The 21,908-nt window shown below is 38.4% G+C and overlaps 2 protein-coding genes across 3 annotated transcripts; both read right to left on the reverse strand.

Moving 5' to 3' along the window:
• Window positions 1–4,774: 4,774 nt before the first annotated feature.
• On the reverse strand, window positions 4,775–11,333 carry LOC139147653 (uncharacterized). The gene is made up of 6 exons (XM_070718802.1): window positions 10,924–11,333; window positions 8,819–8,983; window positions 8,356–8,490; window positions 7,815–8,177; window positions 6,870–7,028; window positions 4,775–6,248 (listed from the first exon to the last, which is right to left on the reverse strand). Exons 1-6 carry the CDS (start codon window positions 11,120–11,122, stop codon window positions 5,620–5,622), a joined length of 1,650 nt encoding a protein of 549 aa, XP_070574903.1. The 5' UTR covers window positions 11,123–11,333; the 3' UTR covers window positions 4,775–5,619.
• Window positions 11,334–15,172: 3,839 nt separating this feature from the next.
• LOC139147652 (uncharacterized) lies at window positions 15,173–18,680 on the reverse strand. 2 transcript variants are annotated; one of them, XM_070718800.1, is made up of 5 exons: window positions 18,301–18,680; window positions 17,538–17,666; window positions 16,881–16,994; window positions 16,425–16,625; window positions 15,173–15,855 (listed from the first exon to the last, which is right to left on the reverse strand). In XM_070718800.1, exons 1-5 carry the CDS (start codon window positions 18,515–18,517, stop codon window positions 15,803–15,805), a joined length of 714 nt encoding a protein of 237 aa, XP_070574901.1. In that variant the 5' UTR covers window positions 18,518–18,680; the 3' UTR covers window positions 15,173–15,802. The 2 variants fall into 2 exon arrangements, with proteins under 2 accessions (XP_070574901.1, XP_070574902.1); XM_070718801.1 differs by having other exon boundaries at window positions 15,690–15,852; window positions 18,301–18,677.
• Window positions 18,681–21,908: the final 3,228 nt, after the last annotated feature.

Here is a 21,908-nt window from a genome sequence, read left to right on the forward strand (position 1 = left end):
TGGTAACAAAATTTTGTAGCTCAAAAGATACACTACATGATTGCCTATTTAATGTATTGTTTGAGTGTACTGTTGCAGGCCTCTAGGTATATATGTTAGATGAATGACGTTACAACGTATAAAGTCAGAAAAGATAGTTTTACATGAATATCTGAATGTCTCCTATGTCCAGGCATACAAGTTCAAAGTACGCATGCTACGTCATACATTTGGGTTTTTATGTGAGTCAGGTGACTCTGATTTCTGTTGGATCCATGAAACAGACTTTATGCTAGACACTACATCTCAGGCCGGAGAAGAGTTGGAAGCGTGCCTATCAATATTATATAGGTTTTACAATTGACTGAAAATTGAGTCACAACAATGACCATACGTTTCTACAGAAGATAATGGTTATCCATGTGAGCCACTGAAAGCAGTTTTACCCAACGCTCGACGATCGAGTTTTTTTCCGAAGTCAACTCCGGATTCTCGCCCATTAAAATCTACAGTGAAATGCTATACTGAGAACGGCAGAAGAGACAATCACTGTGATCGCAGGTGCGTTCTGAAGGCAGAATTCACCTCTGGGACAGATATTCGAACTCGAACGCTTTTACAATTCTTTGCTGATATACCACTCTTGCGTGATCATTTTAAAGCTCTTGAGTTGATGTAAGAAAATTTTCTCTGTATTAGTATTTTCAAAAACGTAATTTTTCTCCATTGCGTTAGAGTTGCGATCAGTTTCAATTTTAAATTCCAGTAAATATTGCGTAATTTGATTTTCTAGTACCAAAATTTGTATAGTGACCCCGCTTTTTTTCATGATATATAGATTTTATATCATTATTTTATAATTCATTTATATTAATTTTGAAAGAGAATGATTGAAACATTCATTTAGGGACGTTTGAGCAAAGATTAAGTCGAGTGCATACTACCTTTATATCGCTATATTATTCTCGCTTCCCCCCCCCCTTTCTCTCTCTCTCTCTCTCTCTCTCTCTCTCTCTCTCTCTCTCTCTCTCTCTCTCTCTTTCTCTCTCTCTCTCTCTCTCTCTCTCTCTCTCTCTCTCTCTCTCTCTCTCTCTCTCTCTCTCTTTGTTTGGCATCCTAGCTTCAATCTTTGGTTCAGTGAAAATGATTTAAAAATCGCGTTAACTCGTTAGAACGGATTTTAACAAGCGTCAATGCATGGTACTTTTTAATATTTTATTTGAGATGCGATCGTTTTTTCTGTTTTACCATTGTACGTGGTTGTGGTTGACGTAAATAAATCCAACGCTCAGCTCCATTTGTTGAACTTCGGGCCTTTATATAACAATATTATAAGTAAACGTGTCACTGGATGGGTGTTTGCGATGGTGATTATATTGTATTATTACAAATATTTGTCATTGGATGAGAGTAGTTTCTGTTAGTTACTCTTAACTCTATTTAAATTTTATTTATGCTTTTTAGTGTGTCAAAATTAACCAAATCCCATAATAAACGTTAGTGGTCAGAGCGGAGTCTGTTATTTCCATTAGATTATCAACAAACCCAAGAAAACCGTCAAAAATTATGGAAATTTAACACGCGAAAGACAACGGGACCCAGAACTTGTGCATTACGCGACACGCAGTCACACGCGATGTAAAAATTTTGCAAAAGTAGATATGTTTTTGAAGTGTGTAAACTTGTCCCAAAGTCTTCGTTTTGTTTTGTGATTGATTATGATCGTTGTACAAATCACAATTTACGTTTTAGCTGTAAAGATACAATATTAATATTATTATTCATATTCACGGGCATGTAGACAAACCATTACTAAGTATTTATGGTCAGTCCCGAGGTTTATCTCGACCGATTAAAATGCGACGGACAGGGCATTGTAATATAATGTATAATAGCCAAAAAGAGGGACTATTTGACTGACGGTAGGTGGCCACTTGGCACTTGCATGATGTCGGGGAGGGGGCAAACGGTCTCATGTCTGAAGGGTGTATTGTCACTTGATTGTGCATAATGTTTTTTCTATGTTAGACGAAAATTTGTCAAAAAGATTTTATCATCGAGCGGCACACTGATATATATATATATATATATATATATATATATATATATATATATATATATATATATATATCACTGTTCTGCAATTTTATCGGTTTTAAAGTATAATTTTCTAAATACCGTATTTCCTATGTACAACATGCAATTTGACCATTTTCAAATCCGGAAGTTGTCAATTGAAAATAGTTCCAGGTCACTTTAAGTCAAATGATGGCGAAGCTGCCAGCTTTATCATACATAAACTAATATAATGTAATACAATCTTTTAAGGAGTTATTTTAGAGAATATGTTAAAGCGCGCCCTCGTCTTCAGAAGGAATCATTCTGATACAGGACAATAGGTCATCAGCTGAGCGTAGGGCTCTATTGGCGAACGACAGCAAATAAACACATTCGACCGTATCTACAAGACATGCATCGTCTTTGCCCACCTGCTTCAAATCGGAGTATAGATCATCTCGTTGTTTCGACATTCGAACTTTTAACCGTAGAGAGCTGTAAAATGGTGGAGAATCCGAGTAACATTAACGTACGCCCACTGTAAACGACAAAACGTTGACTTATAGGCGGCACAATCATATACCTCTAGCCTCGTTTCTGTGTAACGCCAGGGAAAAAACGCCCTCACATTTATGTAACAGTTTTTCGTATCATGACCAGGCACACCTTGTCAAAATATGGGCGAGCGCAGGCATTTCAGAACTATTTTGTTTCTAGTTACAAATATTCCATTCGTAAACAAAGCCAGCACGATTATTCGAACAATGTCTCCTCGTTCTGATCGTAGGGGCGACAGCGAACATGGCGAAATTAGGTGGTATTTCTATTGAAACCAAGTGTTACGTTAGCACGCTACTGATGATATCAACATTTTCCGAAAGATGAGAAAGTGAACTGTAATAATTTCAATTAGATCCAGTGCGATTATGCGATGCTACATGAGATGAGAAAAACCGTCATCCGTCCCTCACTGCCCCAGTCAAATACACTGTCATGTGATAGCGAAATGATCACATACCTTACCTAAACCACATTCAATCGGACTATTTCTGATTACCTGATGTAAAGTAATTAGCGATGATTTACATCACGCCATTGTTCTTCTTATACTTCGATTTACGCCTCAGTCTTTAGTATACGTAGTTTGCTTTACGAGTACGACAGGCAACCGATTGATGTCATTAATATGTGTATCAATAGAGGACGGGGTACGTTTACAAAAATGGCAGTAAATGTTAGATATTGCATGTCTTCTATTTTCTAATCTTTGCACAATATTGTTAAAACTATAGTTGTCATTCCATAAGGCATACAATAAAATTCCTACGACTCTGATGCGGATTTTGCGGAGCTTGGTCGTACGGCGGCGCTACACAGTCAAAACCACAGAAAAAGCCGGCGCACGATCCGTAGGCTACAATTATTGCAGCTTCTCAACGTTTAGGCCCGTTTGCGTGTCCATAACATCGATAAAGTCAGGCATTGTTGTCTCAGAGACACAGGCTCATCAATGCCGGTTTCAGAGGTAAACTTGGGAGTTGCATTGGGGATACTTTAACTTCCGCCGCCGTTAAATAAATATTTTGCACTTGTCGGGACAATGTTTTATTCTTCCCAAAAATGTTACTCTGTGGCAACCGATAGAGTTTGCTATGCATGATTGGTAGCTGCGCCCTCAACACAAAAATATTTCTCCGTGAAACGTTAACTAAAGTGCGCCCTCAAGAACATTAAGTATGACTGTTCGTTCTTTAATTTATTTTTACGCAATAGAGTTCAGTTAACCAAAAACGTAAATCATACTCGATCCCCATATATGGTATTTAATGTTGCTATATATAGGTCCAATAAAGATACTGTCATTCACCTAGCACCTGCACCAAAGATACAAAACACACATTTTAAAGAATCACATATCATGTATAAATTTACCAATCATACCTCCTATCCACTATGTTAAGTGTACATAAAGGTTTAAGCATCCTATATGAACATGGTAAACATCATAACACTAGTACTGTCACCAGTGTGTTCTCAGCGGTATAGCAATTACATGCGCATCATCGACACTGCTCATTTACTGATGTCAAAAGCCTGCATAATAACTGTTTAAATAAAGTAGAAAGTCTAAACTAGATCGATATTCTTTGTCAAAATTTACAGAAGCCGAAAAGTGGGGATAAAACCGCTGTTCATCTGATATCTGTGTAAGTATTATTTGCATTGGTCGCAGAACTCGAAACACCCCCCGCCTCATACCAAGTATTAAAATTTCAACGAAGTACTATGAAAATTACGTCTGTTATTCTAAATCTTTACAGTAATTTGTTCGTTGATAGCAGTGTTTTGTAATAAAAAAAAAAAACATTTCTGATAGCATAAAATCGCTTACCTTCGTCGGCGATGGAAGTGAAAACACGCGGGCGAAGAGCGCCACAGGCGGTCAATGAAGGTAATTAAACGTCACACTTGCAAGTTTCAGAGGCTCTTCTATACAGAGTTTTGCTTCACTTTGAGGTCTCGGAGGCATGAGATTTCACACTTGCAAGTTTTGCACACTTTACTGTATGTTTCTGAGGCTTTACACATAATTTCTATGATAGGCCTGTATCTGCATGTGAAACGCCACTATTTCCTTTTTAACGGTACCAGATTTCCCATGACATGAATTTATAATTTTACTAATATCAAGTGATTGTACATGATATCGATCAATAGTGAAAAAAAACAACAGGCGCATGACAAAATAAAATTGATTTTATTACAAGATATGATACATTATTCAAATATTTACACCAGTCTGTGAGTTTTGTATGAAACATGCAAAATTATATTCTTTGTAGACGAAAATTCAAACTATACAAACAAATGATTACAAAAACATATACAAAATTGTACAGGCTTATGCATATGAGCTTCTCACTCTTTCAGACCTAAGCGTTTGGGATAATATATTCATCGGATGAAGAAGGAAGGATTGACACATACCGAGCAACTCAAGGAAGAGTTTAAGGTGTAATCAAAATTTGAGAAACAGCTCCATTAATATTATACTTAATGATACTCAAGTGTCAATCCTGACGTTGCCACACGCTAATGACTTTAATTCGACGGATATGGGGCTCAAAGTTATCTATAAAATATATGTATACAATTTATACCAGTCTCTCCCATTTCGGTCAAATGGACGGCTAGTACTGGAATGTTTGAAATACAAAGTTCTCCAAACCCAACGGACTTCCAATATGACACCAAAAGCACGAGTGAGAATGGCGCTCAGATATCACCGTACACATGCATCAAAATACGGGTATATACTTGCATTTCGTCAACATTTTATCAGAATGAATTATAATTTATTAGAAGTGTTTCCGAATCATATTTGACAAAGAAACTGTGATATGTAAATTTGGGAACCAGTAAACGAAGAAATCTAAATTGATATGTAAATGATCAAAACATCAACGTTTCATCCACAATTTTTCAATCTTTGCAATCGAATGTCCCAGTAAATGATGAGTTGCCTTTTTGCAGCTGCAAGAAGTTGATATGTGTCCTTTTGTCTTTTATAAAGTATGCGCCTTACAAGGTTGTTTCGTGGCATATTTCGTCATTCTTAGGTTTGGCACACTGAATGTCATTAGGGATACGGTAGTCGTCAGGTGGAGAACCCGGAGGTTCAGTGTCTTGGTAGGGCTGGTGTCCGCTTGTGCTTTTCTCGTCATAATCAGCTCTACTCACCCGCACACCATTGTTATCACAATTTTCTACACCATTTCGACCTTCTCCGTCGGGAAAATTGTCTTCGTTAGGCCGGCCATCATCACCACCTCCGTCATCATTACCATCATCACGGTGTTGGCGATCACCGTCGTCGTCATCCTCGCCGCCACCATCATGTTCAATGGCAACAATGACGTCAAAGTGATGATTATCGCGATTGCCATCGTAATCATGATCTTGCTGGTCGATTTCAATGTCATTGCCATCATTAACATCACGATTTGTGTTGTTGTGATGATTGTCTCGCTTGTTACCATCGTGACCATGATCGTGATCATCAGCATCACCATAATCTGCACGGTCATCATTGCCATAATTTCCGTCCGCATCCTCTTCAACAAGGCGATCACCATAGTCACCAGCGTTACTCCCATCGTCGGTGTCTGTATTGTTCGACTGTTTATCGGACTGCCCATCAACATCCTGGGCTGTACATGGAAAGCATACGTATATACGCTTACTCATTGTGTTTGCTATCTCACGATCAAAAGTAAGATGCTGTCATTTGGAGAATTTTTCTGTGATTGACGTTGCTATCCACACAGTGAAGAAATTTATAATCTTATTTTCCTTTACCGAGCATTAATGCATAGATCACGTTTAATATGCCCCCTTTTCATGAATGTCACATCAAATCCAGTTAATGTTTTCATGAATTATGATTATAGTGGTTATATATCTCTGAGCATTGATAATTTGTAATATTTATAGCTTGTATTATTTTGTCTAATCCGATAAATAAATAAATAAATGAATAGATAAACAAATGATACATTAAAATAAATAAATAAATGAATAAATGAATAAATATATAAATAAAAAATAATAAGTGGAAAACTCTACTGAAACGCATACTGATTTCCCACTCTTCCCGTCAACGAAACACTGCAACCATGAAGACAATATATTTTTAAAATGCCGCAGGGAAGAAATTGAGATTGAATTCAATATATTTGTTACAGTGATCTGTTTTCCGTATTTCGACATATGGAGCATAATAAGCCGCATTAAATTCAAGCATATTATCGAAAAACATCGTCTTAGCTTACCTAGAAGAGAACCCATTTCAATATCATCGCTGGGGGGCAAGGACCTATTTTTCCGCCGCTTGCACCAAATGAAAAGGCAAATTGAAAACACTGCCGCAACTAAGATGACTACACTTTCCACGGCCACGGTGATTCCAAGAATGAAAACTTTATTATCATCTGTAATGAAAATTTATCGAAATACTGGTAAATATAAATATTTATCATAAATATTATATATGAATATTGTTAAAGGGACAAAGTCGGCCATTTTTCATGAATTTTGTTTGATATGAGATACTACTTATATTGTTTGACATGTTGAAAGATAATGAATGAATGGGTGACCATGCATATATTCGACCCCGGTTTTAGACACAATACATGAAACCATCGCGAAAATGAATTAATGGTCATGACCAATGATTCATTTACGCGTGGTTTCATTTAATTTGTCCCTTTAATATAGAGTGAAGTAAAATATAGTCTTTAAAGCTCTAAAAGCTTAATGATAAGCTTGTCTTCAACCCTTTACGTGTTCCTTTTGAGCCTGCATTTATTTTGATATACCAAGCTGCCAAAGTTACTTTATACACTGCAATATTTCTTGACTTCTTAGTTAACAATTTTCATTTGATTCCGTTAAGATAAAAATGACCGTCTTCTATGACAAATGGATGGTTCGTTAGCTCTGATAAGTCTATTTTCAGAATTGGTCGGATTAGTTTGTGTCTTGTAGCTTCCTGTATTTTATGCAAAATTGATTCACATGTGTTTAACATCCACGGAATAAATGTCTCGCACGAGTATAGGAAATATTCATCCGATACTTTGTGATTGGTCACGAGAAAGAAAAAGAATGGTATAAAAGTATAACTTCAAAGTAATAATTGAAATTAAAGCCTGGACAAATGTATTGACATTGGCAGGCATGCGGTATTACAATGAAGAAACTAACTAAGGCACCTTGTGAGATCACGCTTTTGTAGTTTGCTTCATCAATTGGCTTCATACTGGCATTCCCCCTGGCGGTTTCGCCGTTTCCGATCTTTCCAATTGTAGTAAAAGGCATTGCCGTGTAGAACTGTTCTGACTGGGTATGACGTACAGTGCTCTTATTGGTGTCCAGTGTTTCGGTCTCTCCGTGGCCTCTGTGGTGTTCGGACTTGTTCTGCTCTTCAAGCTGCGCGTGACTTGCAGTTGAGTAGATTTGTTGTGAAACAGTCGCAGCACCTTCGATGGTATTTTTTTCCCGCGGGAAAGTTTCAACGGCACTTGGCATTGTGGTATGCTGGCTACGCGGCTGTTGACGTCTGGTTGGTCTGATTACTAGGTGATCAAACATAATATTGACAAATTTAGTACATACAGAACATAGATGTTAACTGTCGATGCAAAATTAACAGGTCGTATTCTACTCTTAAGTTATCATCTAGAATTTCCACACAGGAATCTATAACTTTCTCATTTTCGGATAATTTATGAACGTATCATACAGTGAGCATACCACATTGATTGCAGCCGATCTCCTCTTGGTATAAGTCATCAAACATTGCGCATACAGAGCAATGGATGCATGGTCCAATATCTGAATTGCTGAATTGGCCCGGCAGACATTCTGTTTGAGGTCTCTTTCTACCTTCTGAGAGAACGAGAATACAACCAAGTGGTTAGTGCACAAATCTACCCACTACAGAAGTAAATGCCACATAGTCTACATTGCCGATAGCAAATACATTACATATGAACTCAGCATTGGTGTTTGTCCATGGCTTTGTTTTAAGGTTTGTGTTTCAAATATGTAGGTTATGGTTATATGGAAAAGTAGAGGACAAACGCGTCAAGCGTTGGAAGCTGTAAATGCATTTGATTCAAGCCTCAAACTCTCAACCAACTTGACCTGATATCACTAGATAAATTGTAAGTTAAAGGATTATTGAATAACTATAGCCATGCAATGCACAACTTACTGTGACGACATTCACGTTTACTTGTATGACATCCGAGTTTGCGTTTGTCTTTCTTTGTGATTAGTTTGTCGCACAGTGAACAGTGTATGCAGTCTTCAGCCATTAAATTGTAGAACTGGCCTTCTTTGCACGTCTTACGTGCCCTGGGTGCAAAGTTGCTGATTGCTGCAGATAGTTAATAACGAGATAATTGTATATTAATATCCCTAATATGGGGAAATAACCATAGCTTGACGCATCTCTAATAACCTCGTTATCATTTGTTAGGCTTAAATTGATTGAAAGTAACTGTTTTCACTCACCGAAACGCGGCGTAATTAAATAGTGTTCACAGTAGTGTTTAAAATGCATTTTTTGTGGTTTGTTTGTAGGACTATTTGTGTGTTGTTTTGTCTCTCGTTTCGATTGTACAAATCGCCTATTTGCTCCAGTAATGTAACGTCCGATTCCATAAAATACGAAGTTACCAGGCTAATCAGAGATTTCCTCAGTGTTGTGTTTAGTTTTATGTCTTAGATCATTGTATCGTACTTGTCAGTAAACTGATCCAAGACATAAAAGTCATAGTTCACACTGATTGCTAAGAGGGACTTCGAAAGCCACTTCAACATAACCTTTAAGCTATATTTTTCGTGATATTGTCTCAGGATGCATCGCTCTTCAAACTGTCCGCTTCAAACCGTCCGCGTCGGGCCATTTTGCTCGGGTATTTTTGAATGGGGTTTCCCCGACTTTGTTAGGGGTCGTGGATAGTTAAAACATGCCTACGGCAAACGTAACTTCCGCGTGGGGGTGTGGCTGTATTTCGATTACGTGCGCAAAAATCGCACTACATGTTTTCATATCAACATCTCGCTCCACGTTTTACTGCATCGCAAAATATCACGCTATGCTGTTTGGCTTGTACCAGGCCAGTGCGGCACCTGCACTACACCATTCTTTTTGACATAAATGTGGTTCAGAGCACTGTGTAAAATAACGTAACAACCATTTGGATACACTGCGTTATTGTCTATCTGGTGCTGAACCCGGGGTGCTTAACAAATATTGATTTTAGAGGCGGTATTCCAGTGGTGGTGGGAGCGTAAGCGTGATGCGTGATTTGGCCGAGTATTTCTGTCTGTTGCTTCTCCTAGGTGACTGGATGCTGTATGTTGTGGGTCCGAACCCATTTAAAAACACCGTATATTCACAGCCACGTAATTACCGATTGTAGGTATGATACAGAATGAGGCTGGGTTGGATTTTCACACTAATTCCAAACTTCCTTTCAGGAGGGGCGGGGAGAGGGAGTTGAGGGCCAATGCACTTGGTTTCTTTTACCGTGCGCATGCTTTAATTATCCACGGCCCCGTAGGGCCGGCCGGATGATAGCCCCGAAGTACAGTCTGGGTAACCGAGACAAGACTGCTAAGTGTTTGCTGTGACACTTGACTAACCTTTGAACACCTTTGGCATGTCTGTGACGTCACTGGTCTCCCGTGGGAGGTGACGCAGTAGTGAATGGACAGTACTACACGATTTCCTCGCAAAGTTGACTTAATTTCAGGTGGTTTGAGCTCCATAAATACACATCTTAGCCAAGATCTTGAATAGATCGAGATCTTGAACTCCATAAATACATATCTTAGCCAAGCGTAGGTAGGTCGGAAGGTCGTTGTTACAGGAAAGCTAGCTACAGCCTTTTCGATGCTTTAGTAGGACCATTTAACGTGCATGGTAGGACTGAGGTATGTACTGTATATATAGCTTTACAATAACTGGCGTCAGATTAACGTCGATAATCCGTTTTGATGCGACGCTTTAATTTTGATGATTGTGCTACGATGCTAATTGATCAAGATTTTAAACGAGTACCTAAACTATAAGACTCCAACGTTGGTGCGTTTATAGTTAGAACAAATAGGACACTGATTAATTTTGTATTCAAATGCGTCATGATTAAGAATGTCGTTCCGAAATTTTACTCTTAACTGTCCCTGTTTGTCTCCAGGGGTAAATTGCATTTTACACTTAAAGGTACTCTCCTGGCAAATTATTGTTCGACGGCCACATTCGATCTCCGATTCGAAGAAAAAAATACAGAACTAAATCTGTATACTTACAATCGGTGCATGATATCCGGCATCCAGGCTCCACGTCGAATATACTCGTGTCATTGCACTCAACGCAATCGCCACAGTCACCATTATTCTTCATAATCTTCTTTCGGGGCACCGTTTTTGTGACAGGTGCTGCAGGAAAGGGTAGCACTTCTATAAGGAGCGCCAGGAAAACCACTGAAAACATTAATTTGACAATCATATCTTCTTTTTGACCAAATGTCGGAACTTTTTAAGCGAATACAATATTTCGATGGGTGGGATGTGAACTAGCTAGGTTTGTCCGTGGATGGTGGCACCCCACTACAATCAATATAGTCCTTTGGTAGCAGGAGCGAACACATTTTCGCCCTACATTATTCCTACTTATCGACAATGTCATCTTAGCCGATATATATAGAGTCACAATAGACACGTGACTGTTTCTTACGGCCTTCAAAATAAGCAATATTGTGTCTACCAATAGTAATTTTGCTTCAGAAAACGATTGAGTAAGCAACTTTGTGACTTTCAGGCCGGAGCACGAATTGTACATCTATTGCGACATCATGTGGCCGCCGAACAATGGTGGTCTATTGTGGCATGCCCAAGTAAGGGAAGGTACTTACGACGTGCGATGTGAAATACGTTTGTGGAGATATAGAACTATGCAGACAAAAAGCTGTTCCGAAGAAAATTTGGACGGAAACCAACAGCACAAAAAGCAACCACGGTAGTAACTATTTCGCACGAGAGAGATGGCCTGTTGTGGCATGCCCTTCTTTGGAAATAGCCATTGGATTATTGGCATTCTTGGCTGTGACAGAGGGACCAGTACTATCTTTGTTACGAGAGGCTTTCATTGTTTTCACTGTTGATCGTCGTGAAGAAATTGAACGGCACTCAACAGTTACCCTCAGACCACCAGCAGCAATTCGCTCGAAAATGTTGGTTGATCTAATGGTCTCTGGTAGCTTATTCCACAGCTTAGGAGCACACACACTGAGAAAGCTCTGTCGCCATAACTCTTATTAGTCTTAATTTTTGGCTGAACTAGTGATACACTGGAATTGCTCCTCATGTTTTCTCGTATCGGCATCCTGACAGTTATCAGTTCAGTGAGGTAGCGCGGCGCCGAATTACAATGGATAATTTAAATAAATAAATAATAATATTCAAATAAATAAATAAACAAACAAACAAACGAACGAACAAACAAACAAACAAATACATTTGTCTTGCAGTGCCCCCGACATTTGTAATCGTTATAGCACAGTTTGCAGGCCAGGCACATTTCAAGTGCAAGAAAACTCCCATCGGGACAAGGTTGGTAAGTTTCTGTGACAACAGTTGGGGCTAAAATTTAAACAGAGTTTACGAGATAATTTACATGCACGTTAAATCTAAATCTAAGTACATGTACAAAAGTGGCGTCAGCGAAGCAGAGGCAATGCCCTCTTCAGGTGACTTGAGCAAAGAAAATACATACCAACATCGAAATACCATCTACATCCACGATTATCATTCTCCGAGCACATTTTACATGGATGGCAGCCTATGATTCGCGGAAAATGCCCCAGGGGCATTGTGTGGCACATTTTGCCGTAGGCTCTGCGATAACTTGGTTGACAATAAGAGGCGCAAATATAACAATACTTACCATAATACTCTGCATTTGACGAGTGCCGTGTTATATAAACACCCTTAAGCTGAAGAAAACTGTCCGGAAATTTAAAAGCAGCACAAGAAAGTCTGACTGAGTAAAAACTGCTGTCGACCAAGTGACTGAAAGGAAAATATTCCAGCACAACATCAGTTGCAATGGAGCCAGTTTACAAAACAACGTAAACTGGGTTGCAGAAATTGTTTTCTTGAGTTTTATATTGCTGAAAAGTGTTGGAAAACACCTTGGTGTTCTCACATGGCAGCTGGTCATAAGATTCATAATTGTGATTCATTGTTCTGTAAACTGCAAATAAAGGCGGGCTCAGCAGCTTGCCACGGCACTTACAGCTTCCGATGAATGCTGCCTGACGTGGGAGGTGAGCATTTAAACTAAATACAAGTAGCATTACTGTCATCTTCAACATGTTTCCTGCCGAACTGATTCCGTACTAGGTACCCCGCTGCTAGCATTATGCTTGAACAGAGAAAACCCTTGAACTAGCTGGTCACTTTATAATGACCAGCGGTTCGCGAAGAAGAAGATGTTCACGAGCGGATCAAACAGGACATTGTGATAGGTTGGGCGTTTTTTATCGGACCAGCTGGCCCGGAAATTTCAATCTCGGCTCTCAGCGGGTACTCTAAAAACTTGGGGAAACAGTCAAGCAAAGAGTGGTGTTCTAATACTGGTTCGAGGATTGCTGGTCAGGTAAGGAGAATATGTAATGGGGAGAAAACAGTTTGATGTTTTTGTTTTTTGTGGCGGGAAAGGCACTGGGGGACTTTTGCAGCTACTGGGGAGAACAGTTTCCTAATGTGTGGTACAAATTAAAAAGTGTTGAGAGAAATATTTCAATCATTGGGAGGACAGTTTCAAATACTTTCGACTTTTCCCCTCAATCTTATTTTTGTTCAAAGTAACTTAGTATTGTAACTGTGTATTTCGTATGGAGACATCTCTGGTTAGGGGTCGACTATCAGATATTCGGAGGCGTGATCTAAATTTGAAACATTTTGAAAGACGAACCGAACAAAAATGTAGAAATGTTGGAAAACAAGCATGCAGACACATGTCTAGCGAATCCGAAAATATGAAGTCAGATTTGGGACTTAAAAAAAATAGCACTGTACCTACCCTCCCAAGAACTGACTTTCCATCCTTCGGAATTCTCTCGTTCATCGATCGGTTTGTTACCGATATATCACGATCGCATTTGCGGCAAACATACGTACAAATGCTTATGTGTGAACCCTGCAGTTGAGATGTTGTGCATACGCTCAAGGTTTGGAGGCATACATGTTTCTGTGTGTCTAAATCAGATACATCAATTCAGATAGTCAAGTAGAAACGTCCGACAGGTTACAAGAAAGGATTTAACTTTAGAAAGCTTAAGATTAGAGTGATTCGGCGCGCCGAGCCTTGACAAAAATTGAATCAATCAAGGTGGCTTTGCACATAACACTGCGTATTTGGCTCAAAAATATTTTGTGCAAAGATTCATGTTCACTAATTTGTCAACCCAAGATTCAAATATTGGTTGAGTTCACACGTTTGAGCATTACAAGCAGTCGTAAGTTGAGTAAGGAACAAGTGTAAATGTATGCAAATTTATGCCTATCACCTCATTTCATGGCTTCCTTTTTCTCCCGTTTTCATCTTGAATAAGAGTTGTTTAACATTTGTTGGTCGTTATTTTAACAACTTTTTCTGCAAGTCAGTCTTTCAACCCATGGTATTTTAGATATTTATATAGATACTCTAGTTTTAAATAAGACATTAAATTTGATAAAGTTGTATCACGTTTTTGACTTTGATGTTTATCATTAATACCACAATTGAAGTCTTCTACTATATATATATATATATATATATATATATATATATATATATATATATATATATTATACACATATACCGTCTTTGTAGTAAGCTATTGCTACCATACTTCCGATTCTTAGCTCTTTTGAAAATATGTAGAATTAGGGGTTTTCATGTTATCTTTGATAAGAAATATTGCTTTGAAAAAAGGTGCTTTGGTTAAATGCAACACCTCCCTAAGAATTTTGTGGTTCCAGGCGCTGGATCCGTGAAAACAAAATCAAACAAAAAAAAAAAACAATTAAAACCAACAACTGTCACAATTGACGGAAAGGAAATATAAACCAAGACGACGTTTCCTATATCATTGAGATATGCGTCTAAACAAAATTGATTGATTGGTTTTTATTTAAAACTCCGACATCAATTACATATCAATTTATCCGTTTCCTTCCGCCGTTAAGAGGACATTGGTTCCTGTATAGACCATCTCAGATTTATTTTAGATTATGCCCTAGTCCTACATCTTTAAAGTTACAGATGAGACACGTTGAGAACCAGTTGCTTTGCTTTGCTTGATGATACGTGTTATCAGGAGACTATATAACGTAGACAATTTATTTCTGACAAATATAAACCACGTTGTTCTTATAAAGTGACGTATGTGTTAAATAAACACTGTTAACTTTATTTAATACAGCAATGTCTCAAGTTCTGAATTATACACGGAAACGGACGCAGGACAGTGCCAAGCACTGTCACTGGCCTACATGTTTGCTAAAGCGTCTATTAATATGAGATATTCGCAGCCCACATACGAGCAAAGCACAGTCATGCAAAATATTTCGCAAGAATTCCAAATCAAATGCACACTTTCACTGAATATGCATTACTCATTGTTTCTGAACTATTGAATCAGTAAAATGTGCTCATCTGAGTCAAAAAAGTAAACTGGAATATGGCCCTTAAATGTTTCTTGAAACGTAATTCATAGAAACGGTGATTCATACGGCATGAGATGTCCAAAGGGATAAAAGTACATGTATTGTGACATTTTGATGATTAAGTGCGTCGAAATTGGTATACATGTTGGTCTGACGTTAACGAACAACTAAAATTTATCAACGAAATAACACCAACATGTAACTTTGTGACGGATTAGAACCCTACTATGGATGGTGTGTCTTCTAACCAGTTAAGCAAATTCAGAAACTGTCTTTTTCAGCTTTTAAGTCACGTTTTGCTGAAGCATTGTGACTTTAGACCGTTTATACTCAAATTTAGCTTGATGACGGCAACTGAAATTGAAATGTCTGCATGACATCCACTAGGAGATCCGAGCTCTTCTGTTACCCGCAGCCTCTTTTCTGATTTCTTGATTTCCTCTTTGTTATTATTCCATCTATTGTTGTCCAATGATTACACCTTGGATCTACACAGCCACCACTTTATAACATCAGTTTTGAGAACTGCTGTTAGATAGAAAATGGACACGACGTTATGTATATTCAAACGCACAGGAAAGAATCATATCAGTCGAAGTATGGCAACTGTTTAAGAACGTCTTAATAAAAAACAATACTACCGCCGTTTAAAAGCCAAGATGTCAGAACGTTTTTACAACACATAGCAATATGTCATGATGCTTTAGATCTCAAGCGACAACAAAAACAAAACCTACGAGGTATGAAGCAAAGGTGCTTGGAGACTAGACCGTTATTGAAAGTAAGAAATATATATTCCCATCTTTATCATAAGAGAGTAGCGATTAAGTAAAGAGAGAGGTGATAATTACATAACTGTACAATTTCCCTAACGCAGTGGCGAGAACTTCAATTTGTTATCGGCCCCGCTAAAAAACCGCGCGGTCTTTGGATGGTATCATGGGACGGGTGTTTCCTCAGCAAGGGGGTAGCCCTAACAGCGCAGCGTTGCTATCAAATAGTTCACTTCTTTAGAAATGAAGAGGAATTCAAAGGTCTGCTTATGAAGGAGACATCTTAATTCTTATTACTCAGTATATTATTTTCCCTTTTCTTACCTTTTGTTTCAATGCCGGCTGTCCCATGTTGCCGAAATTGGTGACATTGCACTCGAGGATCAAACTTATACTCTCGTACTTCTGGGCTGTGACACAGCATGAAAATCAATACATTTACGGATATGACCAATACCAGGAAAAATATTGTTCCTATTATAATTGAAATAATTATGAAACGTTTGATTTCTCTGCCTGCGGTATCTGTCGAGAAAACAAAGAAATAACATTATACAGGCAATATTCAGTTCGGTAACTTCCAAAGTTGACATTTGTCATGTATTACTGGAGGTAACAACCTACCCAAGCACATTTGTATGTCAGTTATTCGTGGCTTTACAAGTGTGGATATCCCCTAGGCCTCAAAATGACGTGCTATCTTGTTGGGGAGTGCTTTTCACATGTAAATGTACCAGACTCATTCAAACAGTCAATGGCAAGGGTGTGCATACAACTAACCTGACTTTCCTTTAACGAAGTATCCTGTATCAGGATTACGTGTGATCGGTAGTGAGGGATTCTCTTCTGCGCCCAAATCGTCTAAGTGGCGCATTGCCTCTGTGACATTTCTGTCTGGAATGTGGGGCACAACACAACTATAAGAATAGGTAAGGTGATAAGTCTTATTTTAAATATGTTTCATTATCTAGAACTAGTGAGTATAAAGTTCGCCATAGATATAAAGGACAGAACAACACGTCAAAGCTACGAAATGTATTTTGTATCATTTCGTGAACAATGTTTTAGGAATTCCAGTGTTGTCAAAGGAAATTGTCGGATTAGAATTCATTTGAAGATATTTGAAGTAATTGTAGAGTTCAGGCATCGTGATGTTGCGATTACGTTCGAGAAAATACTTTCATGTGATGGAAAAAAATGGACGGTCTCTTTACGATACGACAAGACGACGTATTCCTTAAGGCTTTTCCCAATCATTAAAGAAAGAGACGTATATAAAAAGCACAATGAACTTCAATTATTATCCTCAAAACTTTAAACACTATAAAACATGACGTTTCATTCGAAGAGAACGGCACAAAACCTGCTTGCTGTGCACAATTTGTAAATATGCCGGTCCTTTACATCACGACTTTCTTGATAATATCGATGGCTAACCTCCTTTTTGTGTTTTCCGCGATTCAAAATAATTTTTATCGTCGGTAGGCTTGGTAAGATGTGCGATTTCCTTTTGTTTCACACCGATTGAATCGGAATTATTATCACGTATGCTCTGGTTTTTGGAAGCTAGAAGGGATAGAAAAGGTAACATTATTAAAACGACCGTGCCATGAGTATAAAGTTTGCCCCTCACAAGAATGACAGACGTCTGTTCTTAACATGCATTGGCAATCACTTGTCAGAAAAGCATGGTGGTTTATCTGATCACGCGAGGATAAGGTATCAATCATCTGAGTTAATAGGAACTATTGAATTACCCGTATCATTCGTGTCTTAGAATTGACAAAATTCATATAAACATAGTGAGATCTTTTAAGTATAGGCTAATCACATAATAGTGAAAAGGCGAGGACTTTTTCATCATCATCATCACCATCATCATCATCATCATCACCATCATCTTCTTCATCATCATCATCTTCTTCTTCTTCTTCTTCTTCTCCTGAAGACATCTATCACTGACCATCTGTTTTATATTGAAAGATTGCCAAAATAGATATTTGACAGTTTGTATGTGCTAGTTATAGCCTTCAGGTATATATGTAGAGTACATAATGAGATCAGTGAATGGGGAAGTCCCTTTCATACGTCATCTCGATCTGGTTACTATTATTTCGTTATAGAGTCTAATAAGTTCACCTTTGGCAAGGTATGCTGTTTGGTTGATAATTACACAACAACTATAAGGGTTAAAACTTACGACATTGCTCTTTGCATCCATGGGCGACTTTTTCTGTCTCAATCATCAGGTAGCATATGGAACATGGATGGCAGCCACCCACCGGAGAACTGAACTGTCCTTCACTACAGTGCAACTGATCCAAGGACTGCAAGGTCAGACTGTTGATACGGGCGAAGAGGACGACAGAACATAAAACGATGCTCTTAAACTTGAACAGTGTAGGTCGGCATGCCATGCTGTTGTTTGCAGTAAATTCAGCGATTAGACATAATGCGAGACAATTTTACTGTCGGAATGTAAGTTTACGGTCAAAGAAAACTGACAAAATTATTTGCATGCAACAGCAGTACAAGCTCACGGTAACGTCTCGCAAGTACACAGGTACCCGAATAAATGATGTAAGCGACAATTTAGTCATCGGTGACTTTTACAGGCAATCCCATTGCAGCAAGGGTAATCGTCATGGAAGCCCAATCAAAGCAAGCAACGCAGCACCTCGCTACCATTTTAATTTATACGGGCTTTCAGTACTACTCTGCGCATGCGTTGACATTACAGTCTAACCTACTCTCTGTGATTAACATAATGGGAAGTATTTACAATTTGACATCTCGAACGTCAGCATAACAAATTATAATTTTAACTAGAAACATTTTGGCAAATCTCGATATGCCTTGGGTTGTTTATATTTGATTTTGTTTACGTTGCGTAGGCGTATTATCTTTCATAGGTAAACTGTCCTGACGTGGCAGGTCATTTGCACGGCTTGACGGGATTGTTTGTGTGAACGTACATAACTTAATTTTGAGCCAAACAAGAAATAAAGTTCAAAGAATGTATCAAACCGTATGTGTGAAATTCGATCAAAGTCGCTTGTTTCCGAAATTCGAAAATTTACCCAAACGATAGCAAATGGACACATACAATTATTTGTGCACGGTAATTAACCTGCCGAGACCGCAATAGTAAGTAGATACTAGCTTGAAGACGTTTTGCAAGGGTTTTTGTGGAATGTTTGAGATGTTTTACATTTCAGTGTACCAGGTGGAATAATGACGTCATCAGATCCGCCATGAATACAAATATGTCAGCTGCATTATGTTGAGGCACGTGCAAATAAACAAAGAAATCAGAACAATGGTTTGTAAGTAGGTCGATCTCGATGAGGGACCACTGCTGTCCTGAGATGGCAGATTTTCTGTATATTTTACATTCTTTTGGATTATCAACTGTAATAATACATTTTTGTATTTTAAACATTTCTTGGCTTTCCTCATAGACATATCTAAAATAGTAATTTTGATAAATGTCATTTCTACCCAAACTTCAAATTTTAGGGGCAATAGGGTAACGGTGCTTTTTGCGCGGGGGGAGTTTACAGACCTGTATAATAACTGTACAGACGCAAGAATAATTTTCCAAATACTTGTTGAATTCCTTACAAACTACATGTATATCGAGTTGCCGTTTATAATCGACGATTGTCGATGACAGAATCGGGATTTTAAAGAATTATGGCAACAATTACTAGGTTTTAATTATCACTGAAAATTCTCAATTTAAGAAAAAAAGTAAGATGTAGCATCCAAAGGTTTCAAAAATATTTCCTTTTTGGCCAAGCTCTGGACCGTATACACTAACTCTTTGTCTGTGGGGAAAAAAATTAAACTTTGAACAGAAGAGAGACTTTTTAATAAAGGTGTCTTGGTATTTTGGCCTTTCGGAAAAGTTCTTTTAACTATGGTCATTCTGCGATCTATGACTTTTCGCTAACATCTAGATCGGTTATAAAACCAGTCTGTTCTTTGATGAGTTGCCAAAGGACTTATTATCAGCATTATTTCGCCCAAGCCGTAAGTTTACAAATTTAAACAAAGAAAACATAGCATTTGATGGTAATTGACAGTGTCATAGTCAGAGAAGTACTGAAACAGCTTCTCATGACACAGGTGGGTATAAATCTCCCGTTTCTGATGCGCTCTTAGCAGTGTGCTAACACGTTAGAGCACGTTCTCCTAGTTTCATTGTTCAGCCTATGTTTGACGTTAACAAACAAGACGTATAACTGTAAACGGGAATACTTCGTAAAAAACGATCATTGATAAGTAGGTCGAAGTTTTGGCAGGAGGTAGCGGGAAAACCAACTTCGACTCGGAGAAGACAATGACTGTCCTAAGATGGCAAGTGACGTCATCAATTGTCTAAAAAACAACGACTGCATTATCGAACAAAGAGCAAAAACTAGTCCCTCAGCGAGAGCAAATTCGTGATAGGCTAGCCGTGTTCAAACTGTGCTGCCAGGCATATATTTTAAATTGCCATAAAAATATCGGCCTTCTGCATCATAGAGCAACGCTGGGAGAGAAAATGTCAATTTTGGAGCAAGCTCTCTCCTCTTGAATGAATCAAAATGCTGATAATGTGAGTTTCCTACAATGAATTCGATGAGGATTGTCATTGCCATATATATAATAATCGACAATATAGTTTCCCTCGGGATACATAATTTAATCTTGGCATAGAAAAGTTAGGAAGAAAAATGCGATAAATAAAATTTCTGTTGAAAAAGTTTGTATCCAAAAGTTGATGCTTGTGCGTGTGACAGAAAATAGGCGATCCTTGCACTGCATAGACTACGAAATATGTGCCAAATCTTGGATTTTCTTATATCTATTTTATTTTGACGTTAACAAAACATATTGAACACATAAAGGGACCAGAAATACTTTGGGCAGTATAAAGGGGTGTCGATAAGTAGGTCGACAGAGCACAAGGAGGTGGTCAGATAATGTCCTGAGATGGCAGGTAACGTAATGAATTGTTTCCGAAGTCACGACTTGGTACGTGCTCTTCTGCAGCATCAAACAAACAGTTCACTGTCCCTCTGTGAGGAGTGAACTAGGCGCGAACTTTGGACGACACCAATGGTTGCGCCTTGGAGTCGACCATTAGATCTTAGGGGTGGTCAAAAACCAGAAAAAGCCAACCGCGGAGAAGAGCTTGTCGCTTAAAAAGCTATTTTACGTTCCACTTTTGCAAAAATGAACGGAGATTCATATAGGAGAGTGGAATTTCAGAAGTAGGTTATGCTTGCACGCATAATACGAAATGTGCATCAAATCGTGGAACGCGAAGAAAAGAAAAAGTGCCTGACTACCGATCCTAATGTCTAACAGTTCATACTTCGTTCGGAAGTCTTTTTAAGCCGAATGAGATTTGTTATGACCATTTACATGGATCATGTGAACTGTCGCTGCCGTGACAGTGCAGCAATAAGTGATGTGAATGTCTGATACTGTCTAGTTGTTCGCGCTTTTTTGCCGCGCTGTGCACGTGGCTCACAAATTAGTAACAGTGTGTAAGGCAGCGATGGCGCTGTAGTTAAGCGAACATATCTGCCACAGATAAGCACAACAAACGTAAATATTGATATTTCATGCAACAGTGAAAAGCTGTCATAAATATCCTTTGTAGCTGTAGTTTGATATCGGTAAGATATTACCTTATGCACCGCATTATCGATCAGTATTTTTGCTTTTAATCCCTGTACCAAAATGTGATGAATCACCACTCCTTGGCAAGTTATGGCGCTTGCAACCTTATGTGCAAGTGCAGCGCCAACGTTG

This window comes from Ptychodera flava, chromosome 13 (genome assembly GCF_041260155.1).
Source record: "Ptychodera flava strain L36383 chromosome 13, AS_Pfla_20210202, whole genome shotgun sequence".
NCBI lineage: Eukaryota > Metazoa > Hemichordata > Enteropneusta > Ptychoderidae > Ptychodera > Ptychodera flava.